Below are 14133 nucleotides of genomic sequence, written 5' to 3'. Positions count from 1 at the left end.
ATTGTAGTAAGTGTGGGGGTTTGCTCGATTTAGAACACATGCTGTGGCGCTGCTTGGCGTTGGCCGGTGATGGTTTTCGAGGTGAACAGTAGTAGCTGCGGACGCTGCACAGTGGAGTGCTGGTGGACAGTGGCGTAGCTAGGTCGTCTGGCACCCGGGGCCCTTTGCTCTTCTGTCATCCCCCCCCCCCCCCCCCCCCGCGGGTGTAGTCGAGGAAGGCGAGGATATCGACAATTTTCGGGTGTCTTCAGACGTCTATGACACCCCCCCCCTCCCTACTGGCCCCGTGCACCCGGGGCCCACGGCCCCGCGGCCCCCCCTGTTGCTACGCCACTGCTGGTTGACTAACTCAGGGCTGTCCAGAGGGCCCGTGTGACGGCAGAGGTGCTCGGCCCGCATCAGTCCCAGACTGATCCCTCAGGACCTAAATAAAGTTCTTCATACCATCATACCATATGGCTAGTTCATACATAAACATACATATATATATATATATATATATATATATATATATATATATATATATATATATATATATATATATATATATATATATATATAATCCCCTTTCTCCAGTGCAGGTAGCCTATGGGGATCAGCATGGTTAACCTGCCTGCCTTTTCCTTGTGACTTCTCTCTCTCGCTCTCTTGCGGGTTTGGCTCCCACTGGCGGCCAGTCGTATTTCCTTCAACTTTAATTTCCATTTCTTTTTATTGGGACCAACAAGATTATCGCAAATGGGCAGTAGTTTAACAGCGCAGTTAAAAAAGAACTGAACTTCTCTTAAGCTATTATTGCTTGCGTTCGTTGTCTGTTGTCTTTATGCGATCGTTATATGACTAAAAATTCGAAACACTTCTCGCTGCTTCCTCTTAAGCAAGAATCCGTAAAAAAAAAAAATTCTAGTAATGGTCCGGCTTCGATCCGGCGCCTTTCGCGCGGAGCTGTAAGATATACAGATGACGGAACACAGTTAAAACTTTTTGTCATGCGCTCCGGTAACTGCGATCCAGGGTGCGGGAAACTTTGGAAAATGGTTCCATTAGTTCCGCAGGCACATATTAAAATGAATGAAAACATATACAGTGTGTTCAAACTATCATGCACCAAGATTTAAAAGTATGCGCATGCCACGTAGCTGGACAGAACCAAGGTGACGTTGTTTGCCGTCGCTTGGAGATACTGAGATTATTTTTCGCATTCCTCCTAATTAGATCATTAGTCTTAATTAACTTCTCAAATATTATAATTAAATGAAAAACTCCCCATACAGCTTTCTCTTGCGCAATACGTGCTACATAAAAGTGCTTTTCCGAGCATGAAAGACGCTCGCGAATACGTGCAAAGTGCCTTGAGCGGCCAGTCGCGCAGCAATTTTGCGTGTATTTGCGGGCTTCTTTCATGGTCGTAAATGATAGTTGGGACACCCTGTATATGAATGAAATTAGCCTCGAGTTCCCATGTTTGTTATGTTACCAACTGCGGATGGCCCCTACGTGCGCACATACTGTTCCCCTATTTTCCCACGCACGGGGAATGTCAGAGCGCCGGCTAATAACCACCGTACAGCGTCTTGCCAGCAGTCGAAGCGCTTTGAATATGCACGCGCAAGTCGTCTACACTAAATGCCATGAACTTGATATTAAAGAAAGAAACATTTACGAGCACTTTGGTCTGCAAGTCTTCGAAACTGCGCAATTTTTCTTCCTCACTGCCAAGCCGCCGAAACGTGCACTGATCGCCACGCACATCCCTGCAGGGAATCTCCATAGTATTACATGGAATACAGTGCGCATGTGTCGCATTCAAAGCTACGATCTATTCCTATACTCTGACATACGGAGGGGAGGGGGGACAACTTCATGCGACAGTTGTGGGTGTGAGCGGTACATCGAACATCTCATCCGCACCTGTCCCCGCTACGATGGCTTGCGTATTCGTCTCCGTGCTGCGTTCGATCACCTCGACTAGAGATCATTCTCGGTTACAAACGTCCTCCTTGGACAGTGGCCCCATGCGCCAAAAGCTGAGAATGCGACACTTACATTGCTGCAGACCCAAAGTACTCTAGTGACCGACTGTGCAACTCCAGATGAACATTACCCTGAGTGCTTTTTTTTTCCATACCATAACCCCCTTCCCCGTGCGTAGGATAGCAAACCAGACGTACTCCCGTCTGGCTGAGGTACTTGCAGTTCTCTCCTCTTCCGCTTTCTTTTTCTCTATCTCGTCGCACTTTCTCGAAAGTAGACGTAGTGTGTGTACGACAAACCGCTGTAATACAGTTGACAAGGAAGCTCACTTAGAATAGAGATAACAGATGGCTTCTTGGTCAGAAATGCATGCCTTACATCTAACTGATAGCCTTTGAACAGTTTAATACTGCAGTTGTATTTCGCCGAAGTCGTTCGGACGAAATATTATGGCGGTAGTTGAAGCCTTGCCTACGTGGAACACGCGGATGCGCGGCGTGCGCCCGTTCCCGCGCGGTGCGCTACGCCGACTCGTATTTTCTTCGCCAGCGTATATAATGGGACGTATCGTCGGTATATACTTCTGACAAACACGGCGGGCACTGTCGTCGGCGGCGGATATCGCGGAAGCTGTTCGCGTCATCTCCTTATAGTAACAGGGCTGCGTGGTCAAGAAAAAGGTGAGAAGTGCAGAAAATTGAGCTAGTTGTTAAATATTTATCGTGAAAGGAGATACGGCGTGCAGCCGCGGACACAAGAGAACAGAGACAGCACAAACGCCGACTATCAACAGAAGGGCGCACTGACGTGGAAAAGAAAGTAGATAAAACTTATCTAGGTGGCGCTACCATACGCGAACATGCGCAGTTAAGTTTTGTGTCCACTTTCTTTTCCGCCACAGTGAGCCCATCAGTTGGCAGTCAGCTTTGGGGTTGTCTGGTTCTCTTTCTGTTGTGTCCGTGTCGGCACGCCTTATCTTTTTCCCGAGACAGAGAGAGAGAGAGAAACGAAAGGAAGTTAACCAAGGCCGTGCCCGGTTGGCTACCCTACTCTTGGCGAGAGAAAAGGGAAGAAAAGATGGAGAGGAAAGAAAAATAATAGTCAGTGATTCACAGTCACGAATGCCAATCGTAATAATCAGTCTCGACTGTCACGAGTGTTCATACAACCCAGTGTCCATCAAGAAACGCAGAGGAGCTTTTGTGGTCTTCTGCATGCAAACATGCATAGGCCATGGTGCAAAGAACTTTTCTTCTGAGGGCACTTATTCTCTAGCAGATTGAGTTTCGCTTGTAAAGTATGTCATTGTGTCCAAAAGGATGTGCAGTGACACAGAAGGTGCTCGATAAAACAAATGTGAGCAGGCCACTGTGCAATAGCACGTCAGCCGCCGTATTCGCTGCTCTCGGTATGGCCGATGAAAGGCCGAAAAAATCGTGCGCAGGTGATTTCATGGCATCAATGTCCGCAGTGGCCATCGATATTGAGCCATAGCAGCGCCGCTTAAAATCGTCGGCTAACGTGTGGTCGAGCGTTCCAATGAAAAATGAATTTAGCGCACAGGTTTGCTTGTCCAAACATGCGCATCCGCGAGGCTGCTGCGTGGCACAGAAGCGGGCGTTCTGCTGTGGTTGCCGAATTCAAGGGCTTCTCGCGTCAATAAACAACTGGTTACATGCATAGAGTGTCCTACAACATACTAGAGGGTATTCTGGCGCTGCAATCGTTCGGCTACCATGGGAATGATGGGAAGTACATAGATTTGTCTGACCTTCGTGCTTGTGGATTCAGACGTTCTGGTGGAGTCGTTTATTACGCGTTGTATCCTTTCCTTGTCGTAAATTTCAGAGCAATCTATGCTTTTCTAAGTGCAGAAGACACTGCGAACACGCACTATCGTTGCTAATTGTAGCGATTCAGTTTGTCGAGGTGGTCAAATCGAAACGCGCCATTGTACTGGCTTGCCCGCGATAAATTCATAAGGGCGTTATATGTCGCTTATCAATGCATGCGTCCGTGGCGTAATGGCTTCAATATAGGGCGTCTGTGCCAGAGGTCCCCTGCTCGAATCCTGCCATGGGACAATTTTAATAACGTTTATTTAATTATCTATTGCGCAGTACCTTGTTGAAAATGACGAGCTTACAAAGTCACGAAGCCGTTTGAAGCCAGACGGACGAAGTTTAGGCAGATCGATGTATTTGCCATAATTCCTATGCTGGCTCAACCGCTCCCAGTGCGGCACCCATAGACAACAGCGCCAGAGGTCCCTCTAGTGATTTTTGTATGAAACTCCATGATTACATCTGATTGGTTACTGAAAAAAGTAATTCAATTACAGTGGGCCTTACCTAAAAAGAGTAATCAATCAATAACACAATTACTGAAAAAGTTAAATAATTACATGTAATTCGCTACGCACAAATCTTGAATGTCACCTGAACACGACACACGATAACGTCGACGACGGCGGCATAACTCAAACGATGGCCAGCCCATTCTCTGGGCAGCATGTATATGGGTCATTCATTATAAGTAATTCATTCATGTGAAAGATTTATTTTAAACCAGGAGTGTGTGTACAGGAGGCGAGTAGACGGAACGCCAATCACAGGACCAAGCCGCGGCCGGAAGTGAGAGGGTCGTTTCTGGCAAGAGATGAAATATAGACTTCGCAGCACGCTACCGTAAGCCCGCACACGCAGTCTCCCTGGATCCCAATCCCTCAGACCACGTTCATTTGCAACCGCTTTCGGTAAGAGACGCATTGCCACGAGAGCACGACAGTGAACGCGCGGTTGAACCTTATTAGATCAGATCGCTGGCACCTAGTGGTAAAAAACTTCTTGCGGGATAACTTTTTTGCAAAAGTAGGCTTCGTAAGGGCCTGCGTCAGACAAATTTTCGTGCTCCGATTGGTTCACCTCCCCTTGATACGTTCGCATTCAAGTGCTACATGAAGCATGACGGCAGAAAGTGATCACAGTGAACAAGTAACATTGGCACCACAGCAATGCGGTGTGGTCCTTTCTCGTCATTATGTATCTTGCGTTGTTCACTCTTCGTTCGTACCAACCATTATCCAAGCTTACGCTATAGTGACTCGGTTATGGTGGCTTAGCGGCTATGCATGTTGTGTCGCTGCATAGTTCGACTCTTGACCATGCTTTAGGTGCGCGCGCGTTAAAGTACTGCAAGTGATGAAAATAACCTCAGAGCTCTCCGTAACAGCATCCCAATAGCTCACTGTGCAGTTTTGGCACATCAAACCGCAGAATTTACGCATTAGCGGACGTCATTTAATACCCGATGAGTAGGAAATCGTGAGAAAAAGAACAACGTAAACAGAACAAGAGAATAACGAAGCCTCGGAAAGGCGAGGAGCTAACACGTTGTGTATAAGTTTTCATGATCCGTGCAAGCATGCATGTCGACTCATGCGCGTGTCATAGCGCTGCAGTAGGCGCAGCTCTTTTTTGGTACGCCGATGCTGGCGGCTCTTGTGCTCTGATTCTTGTTCCCGCCGCGGCTGCACTCTGAAGCTCTGCATGGAGTGACGGTCGATGGCGTCTCCCTGCTTGCTTGCGTGCGCCACTACGGCGGCAGGACGTGAGCCGAAATTTTCTGCATGCTCTTTCGCACCTGGGCACGTTCACCGCTGCGTCTAGAGGAGTGACGCTGGAAGCGATGCCGATTATTCGGAGTTCTTGCCGGTTGCCGCAAGAAGAGGTCGAGCACTGCCCACGCCTATACAGAGTGGGCAGAGCTCAACTCTTTTCCTGCGTCTTGCACTCGGAATCTCGTCTGGCAGTCTCGTGCTCAGTAACTACGGGCCTTTTCCATCGGCAGAGCATCTTGGACTTTTCACGTACTGGACCAAGTAAACGCGACGGTGTCGGTCTTCGCCGGCTTGAACGGCACAATTTTCGCGGTTTTTGGTTCGGCCGCATCCTTAGCGACTGATAAGTAGTTTCCTTTAGTAGTTTTATTGGCAGAACGTTTACGCCCGCTTTCTTCGAGCTTGGTGATTAGTGAAACTTTCCGGCGGTAGGCTGTAGTATTCAGCGTAGAAGACAATAGATATTCTCTCAAGAAGGATTCAATTTTTAGTAAAGCTTGTGCCATTGTCAGTTATCCGTATAAGACAAGCAGCCACTTCTGGTGTTTCTGACAATTGCGCAACGTACAAATGAAAAGGGCGCCTTTTCTACGCAATGCTGAACGCTTTGGAGCTCCATAATAACCCTCGCTACAGCTACGTCCCTAGCAATTATTTCCTTAATTAGCTGGCGTGTCATATTAGGTTTTTATAAAAATGACGCCCACTTTTCTATCCTTTGGTCTATCAGCAGCGCTTCGTGAACGCTTAACTAAATGGAAATAGATGGCAAAATCGCACGTTTCAAGTCGCCATATAGCGCTAGCGGTAGCAACAGTTTGTACCAAACAAAATAAAGAAGAAAACAAGATACGCCGAACTTCACTCATCGCTAAACCAGGGGCAACAATCTGCAGCAACTTCGTTCTGCCTTCTCGGGTTATCCACGCATTTCTTAGCCATGATACAACACTGAAATGAAAAAGCCCATTGAGCCAGCCACGGTCACGTCTGACCTCCGAAGGCACACAGTCGGGGTGACCTTCCCGGTGTCTTTTGTACATAGAAGGCAGGGCGAAACGCAAACGCCTGTCAGTCTGCGTCCACTGCACGGGAACACCGCGACTACCACCGGACGACCGCTATTAGGGGGCCACCGGTGGTGGTAGAGGCGGCGGCGACGACGTCAACTTCTGATTAACGATGGCGCATTTGTTGCGCGAATCAAATGAGCGGCGGCTCTCCGCGACGACGACTAACGACGGCTGCCCAGGGTTGCCGCGAAGAAAGGATAAGGAGCGCCTCCTAGAGGCGGTCGCCCCTCCCTTACCAGCATCTGATAGATGGCATCTACGATGTTGTACATCTCGTCTCTTGTGATGAATCCATCGTTGTCGACGTCGTACAGTTTGAAGGCCCCTGCGCGATGGTATGGGGGAGGGAGACAAGAGAAAGAGTGAGACATTACAAAAGGAAAAGTGACTTCGGAAAGCACCGCTGCGAGAGTACTGTTTAATAGCTACGGTGAACTCCGCTCATAGAACACCAAGAACAACTCCTCCCGGGAAGTAAATTCGCTGGAGATGACCATGACCATTGATAGAATTCGTAGACCATAGTCTCTACAGTTAGGACAGAAAAGTAGGCGACGGCGTACATTTACTGGAACGTCTACGTCTGTTATACCCGGCGGCGCGAACACTACCTAGAGGTTGGTGCAGCAGTTATCTCCTGCAATTTTGTGAAGCCATTGACGAAGAAGTAAAGGGAGAGTTATCTCCCCTCGCACGCCTAAAGTTGGAATATCTGCATTTATCGTTAAATCACATTGAGTGACCAATGTAATTTAGATTATCACAAGTCGCAGTTATAGAGAATATACCTTGGTGTAGTTGCAACGTACGAGGTACGTTTACGTACCTCGTACCTCGTTTACGTACCTCGTACCTCGTACGTACGTGCGAGGTACGAGTACAAGGAGGACAAGCTCATCATTATGTCGCAGCAGATATTATTAAACAGAAAAGGATAAAATTCTACGAGTACACGCATTGTATTTAACCGAGTAGATGAGACGAAATATATCTTTTTTTTTTGCAAAGTCCATAACGGTGATGTATAATTGCGTGCAATCAATCACTATCCCACTTCGCACAATTTTTTTTTTTTTGAAGAGTAAAAAAGCTGAAGGTTTCGATTATCGATTAAGAGGAAGCTTTAGCTCGAGTGCTCCTATCTAAATACATGTAAAAGGAGAATTCGTTTTTCTCGGCAACCAGTGCATCAAATTTGACGAGGTTTGTTGCATTTAAAGCACAAACGTAAAATATAGTGACTGTTGGTTTCGAATTTTTTACTTAGGTTGTCAATTTTTTATTAAAAATTGGCAAAAATCCAAAATTTTCAAAAAATGAAACTATCAAGTTTACAACTCTGTAACTCAACCACTAAATAGCATAATACAATTATGTGAATCGCATCTAATAGTACATGTAAAGCGGACAAAATTTTTATGTTACACATGAATATAACAAAAATTTAATGATAGGGAAATACAACTTTTGCAAAACCGTTGTAACCAACGTAACAAATTCACGTAAGATGTAAAATGACCTATTGTATTCGTCCGCTTTGAATGATCTAATGGATGCCGTTTACAGAACCGCGATATCAGTTCTTGATGCAGAGCTATGAATTTGTAAACTTGATGCTTCTATTTTTTTCAAACAGTCAAATATTTGAAAATCGTTTTAAGAAAATTCATGCCCTAAATCGAAATTCTGCTTCCAACAGTCACTAGAATTTAACTTTCTCTTTCAAATGCAACAAATTTCATCAAAATCGGTCAAGCAGTTATCTCATAAAAACGTTTTTGCGTTTTACATGTATTTGAATAGGCCGCGTCGGAGTTTGGCCCGAGCTAAAGCTTCCTCTTAACTTCAGCCCGGTAAAGCGTCTCCATAAGCACCACTGCTGCACGCCATTGAGCTTCCACACATTATCCGAGCTTCCACGCATTATACTGAGTATACTAGGCCTGACAGGTTTCTACGAGTATTTCGACGAGGAATGCCTTCAAAGTGGTTTTCCCATTTAAATAATGGAAGTGCGGACCGCTTATTGCAGAGAGGCATGCAGACGAAGTGCTCATTTTGTGGCACTATCAAATTTTCTAGTAAGAGCGAAACTACATTCGCTAAATTACACAGGCATATGCATAAGTTTAGGGTGCAGTGCGTGTAGAAGGCAGGAGGTGGGAGGGGTTGATTGGGGAGGGGAGAAGGGAAGGAGCTAAAATATTAAACGCACAAAGAAGCACTTAGAAACATGTTACAACTTGAGGTAACGTTTCTGAGGCATCATAAAAATACAGTATATTTTTATGACGCCTGTTTTCTCTTCAGCTTTTGCTGCTTGGCGCGTGTAATAGGAAAGCCGCCATGGAGTAAAAGGCATATTCCTTTTTTCTCTTTTTCGGCTGCTTCATACGGACGCGCTATCTACTGAAAAAAAAAACGATGTACGCGAACGTCGCAACTCAGAAATTAAAGATTCGGTAAGCCGCTACAACAGGACGACAAGAAATTTACGAGGCGTAACTAACGTCTTTTCCATTTTATACCGAAAAGCGTAGCCAAGCGCTACGTGGCTCGCGAATAATGTTCGCCTACCGCAGGGTGCTCCCGAAAGTTTTTTTTTTTTGTAATACGATTGAAATGGAGAAACTGCACTTGTGCTGGCGTTTGGCGATCAATCATTAATGAATAGTCGGCGGATGCCATTAATAAAGACAGAAAAGTGATCATGAGAAATGTGAAATAATTTACGACAGGAAAAAAAAATATTCTTATTAACTGAGATGAAAATATATGGAGGAGCTGTCACCGTTTGCTCGCGACGGCTGCCCTCTTCACTTTGTTAATAATAATGTTTAAAAAATTAAGTCGATAAAAGCTTGCTTTAGGCAAAACATGTAACAGTTTGAGGAGTAAATGTTTCTGTCGAAAATCTCTCATTGAAAAAAAAACGTCTGCAGATAAATGGGAATTTGTTTTGGTAGAATGAATGATATAATTGCATGCTATTCGGTAGAATGAATATTTGTCACCTATTCCAGTGTCTTCAAGGAAGGATTCAAGTGCTTTCATTGGTTTGTGACTCAGTACTTCTGATGGCTATAAAAAAGAAAGGAAAAAAAATAACTGGCGAGGTCAAGCCAGTCATTTTTTTTTTTCGTGCTTTGCGCAGATAATTTTATGAGGCGTCGAATTGCACTGTTCGGTTATATTACCTTCTAGTGCCCTGGAAGTAAATGTCAACGTTACTATATGAGTGAGGTCGGTAAATTAAACCAGATGCACTCAGACGTACTAGAAATACATATAATACGTTTAATGTTAAAGTATTAGTACATTTAGTTTTTTCAAAATTCTGCGCTAAAGCTGCGTAAATGCTCATTACACAGGTGGTATATACGGTTTGGCAGACAACTTTCGTGAACACCGTGAACACCGCCGGGACACATGGGAGTGGCAGGGAACCAAGAGGCGGACAGGATAGCTCGAGGGTACACTTATTACCGAGCATCCAACGTAGGCGACCTCGAGGAGACCGAACCTGTACCCCAAGACTATTCGGCGATACTAAATTACTACAAGGGCTGCAGAAAGCGGTATCCACCACCGCACAACTCCCTTAGCAGAGAGGACTCTGTCGCGTGGAGGCAGCTACAAACGGGCTCGTACCCGAACCTAAACGTACTAAGCAAAATTTATCCCACACAATACAATGACAAATGCCCCTGGTGCCACGAAACACCCACGCTGTATCACATAACGTGGACGTGCCAGAAGATAGGCGTGGTACCCGTTATACCAAACCCGAGTGCAGAGCAATGGGAGGGAGTGCTCTCCAGCGATCGCCAGGTCGACCAAGAAGGTCTGATTCGGCAAGCACAACTGGCAGCAGCATCCAGCGGAGCCCTGGACCAAGGGCAACCTACCGTTGTGCTAGAAGATGGACGATTCCATCTGAAGACCGCAGAAGACCAACGAATCTAAAGCTGATAAAGTTTTTCATTCACTCACACTCCCCTAACATAAGATGTCGCAGTAGTTGGAACCAAAATTCGTGTTGAACCTTATCAAGGACTTTGGCGAGGTCAATCTGGAGAAGAGCTACTTGATCCGTACTACCCTCTATGCACTCAAGGACTGAACGTGCGATATGAACATCTGTCTGTATAGAGCGGCCTCGAATTCCGCATGTTTGATGATCACCTACTAATTTAGTAATGACTGTCTGCAATCTATTTGTCAGTACTTTTGCAAATATTTTGTAATAGACTTTACATAACGATATCGGCCTATATATCCGTTTACCCTCTTTATTACTTCATCAGTGCTCTTTGGTATTAAGGTAGTGTGGCCTTGATAGAAAGATGGAGGAAGCTCGCCATATTGATAGGCTTCCTCGAAGGGCTGCTCAAGAAAAGGACACAGTCATTCCTGAAATTTTATATAAAATTCAGCACTAAGGCCATCAGGGCCAGGCGTCTTGTTCTTCTGCAGCGTTTTGAACGCAAAATTAATTTCTTCTCTACTTATTGGCCCATCAACGCTGAGTCGATCATCTTTTTCTAAGTGTGGCAGAAGCGAAACAAACTGATCAGCTTTTTCTTCGTATCCATTCTGAGGCTTAACTGCAGTGATAAGATCTTTATAATGAGCTTCAAATAGGCTTATTATTTGGGACGTTTCTGTGTATATAGACCCACCAGACTCAATTTCCAATATTACGCGAAAGAAATACACCGCAGAGCTACGGCGAATTATTCGTCAACTCAAAGCAGTGGGACACAGTAAACCCCAAATTTTGTTTCTGCGAGACCCGCATGAGTTTTCTTTGCGAATCCGCAAAAGGACAGTAGCGAAGTGTTAGAACTTAAGAGGATCATAGAGCGCCAAAACGCTCAAATTCAGGAGCAGAACCCCGCAATATGGGCGCTTATGAATAAGATCGAAGCGTTGGCGAATAACGGCAGTTCGGCAAATGCTAGCCCCCAAAAGAACAGCACGGCTGCAAACAACGCCGCAGGCTTGCGCAGGTTGCCGCGGAGGGACCCCCCTTCGCCACACCTAGAGCGGGTGGCAGGAGAGGCTGGGGTTACGCAACGTGCATCAAGTAATCAAGAGGCGATGGACGCCGAAATGAGCCCCGCGAGCGGAGAGGAAGCGACGACCGCAGAGACCGCGACCACGGCAACGACACAGATCCCCCGAGAAGGAGAGCTGACAGCCATTTTGGCCGCAATTTACCAAATTAATGAAAGGCCTCAGATGCGATCGGTGAAGCACAAGCGCCTAGCGCCAAAAGTAGCCTGAACATCGGTGAGGAACCGCTTCGCGTACCCGAAAAAGGAGCGGTCCGCAAAAATCAAAGGCGCGATTGCGAAAAGGCGCAATCGACTCGAGACATCCGGAAAGGATAATGCAGAAGCCAATTAAGAAGCACAAGAAGAAAACCGGGGAGATACCACCGTAATTTACCAGTGGAACTGACGCGGGATACGCAACAAATAAGCGGAACTATTATTACACATTGACGGGCAAGAAAACAAGCCCGATGTAATTCATCATCATCATCATCATCAGCCTGGTTACGCCCACTGCAGGGCAAAGGCCTCTCCCATATTTCTCCAACAACCCCGGTCATGTACTAATTGTGGCCATGCCGTCCCTGCAAACTTCTTAATCTCATCCGCCCACCTAACTTTCTGCCGTCCCCTGCTACGCTTCCCTTCCCTTAGAATCCAGTCCATAACCCTTAATGACCATCGGTTATCTTCCCTCCCCATTACATGTCCTGCCCATGCCCATTTCTTTTTCTTGATTTCAACTAAGATGTCATTAACTCGCGTTTGTTCCCTCACCCAATCTGCTTTTTTCTTATTCCTTAACGTTACACCTATCATTCTTCTTTTCATAGCTCGTTGCGTCGTCCTCAATTTGAGCAGAACCCTTTTCGTAAGCCTCCAGGTTTCTGCCCCGTAGGTGAGTACTGGTAAGACAAAGCTATTATACACTTTTCTCTTGAGGGATAATGGCAACCTGCTGTTCATGATCTGAGAATGCCTGCCAAACGCACCCCAGCCCATTCTTATTCTTCTGATTATTTCCGTCTCATGGTCCGGATCCGTAGTCACTACCTGCCCTAAGTAGATGTATTCCCTTATGACTTCCAGTGCCTCGCTGCCGATTGTAAGTTGCTGTTCTCTTCCGAGACTGTTAAACATTACTTTAGTTTTCTGCAGATTAATTTTTAGACCCACTCTTCTGCTTTGCCTCTCCAGGTCAGTGAGCATGCATTGCAGTTGATCCCCTGAGTTACTAAGCAAGGCAATATCATCAGCGAATCGTAAGTTAGTAATGTATTCTCAATTAACTTTTATCCCCATTTCTTCCCAATCCAGGTCTCTGAATACCTCCTGTAAACACGCTGTGAATAGCATTAGAGAGATCGTATCTCCCTGCCTGATGCCTTTCTTTATTGGAATTTTGTTGCTTGCTTTATGGAGGACTACGGTGGCTGTGGAGCCGCTATAGATATCTTTCAGTATTTTTACATACGGCTCGTCTACACACTGATTCCGTAATGCCTCCATGACTGCTGTAATTGCTTTACAAGAAACAAACGGGAAACCAAGACTCCCGGGGTACGTCACTTACACTGACCCCACGGAGAGAGGAACGGCGGTGCTCATCCGCAGCAACGTGGCGGCAACTCAATATGTCATGGCGCAGGGTGGGTGCGAGCACACGCTGATCGAAATTCATGCAAGAGAAATTGGCAGCTCGGGCAATTTATTTCTAATGAGCGCGTACTGCCAGCCGTCACAACGGCAGTACAAATTTGTGCGCATCGTGAGCCAGGCGAAAGGGTTGGCGGGGACCAGACCGCTCTTGATCCTCGGCGACTTTAACGCCCCTTACACAACGTGGGGCTATATGTTTCAGTCCAAGCGAGGAAAAGTATTGGCCAAAGCAATGGAGGATCACGAGATGGCGCTCCTGAATGAGCAGGACGTAACCACCAGAAGAGGCAACAGTGCCGCGAGGGACAACACGCCAGACCTGTCGTGGTTATCAGGCACGCTAGACGTCTCCTGGAGAAGCGCAGAAGTGGACCTGAGGTCTGACCACAGCGTGATCGGCATCACCATCCGAGGCTCCCGATATCGGGCTGTGCTGGGGACGGCGCGGATCACGGATTGGGACAAGATGAGAAAGTTTACCCAAGACCAAGAAGAGGCGTCCGAGGAAGAATCGGGACAAGCTGAAACACAGAGGACCTACATCGAATGGGCGAGAGACCAGAAGAAGGCCCTCGATAAATTTACCCAAGAAATCGCAATGACATCGCAGACACCGTACGTGAAGCCCAGACTGACCCACATGTGGGCGGACCGACACTCGTTAACGCGGTGGTGGAAACGTCAGAGACACAACAGAAAGCTGGCCAAGCGCATAGCAGTCTTGAAGAAACAGATCACCGAGCACGTG

General features: G+C 46.5%; 1 protein-coding gene across 2 annotated transcripts in view; it reads right to left on the bottom strand.

The window, feature by feature from the left end:
* Window positions 1–14133, bottom strand: part of LOC139051641 (frequenin-2-like) — a 411489-nt gene that overhangs the window by 16596 nt on the left and 380760 nt on the right. For both annotated transcript variants that reach the window (XM_070528587.1, XM_070528586.1), the window contains exon 6: window positions 6903–6991. In XM_070528587.1, coding sequence (XP_070384688.1) covers window positions 6903–6991 — 89 coding nt within the window. The remainder of the gene's footprint in view (window positions 1–6902; window positions 6992–14133) is intronic.

This window comes from Dermacentor albipictus, unplaced genomic scaffold, assembly GCF_038994185.2.
Source record: "Dermacentor albipictus isolate Rhodes 1998 colony unplaced genomic scaffold, USDA_Dalb.pri_finalv2 scaffold_13, whole genome shotgun sequence".
Taxonomy (NCBI): Eukaryota; Metazoa; Arthropoda; class Arachnida; order Ixodida; family Ixodidae; genus Dermacentor; species Dermacentor albipictus.
Note: the sequence above shows the minus strand (reverse complement) of the source record. Positions and strands in the feature narration are given on the sequence as shown.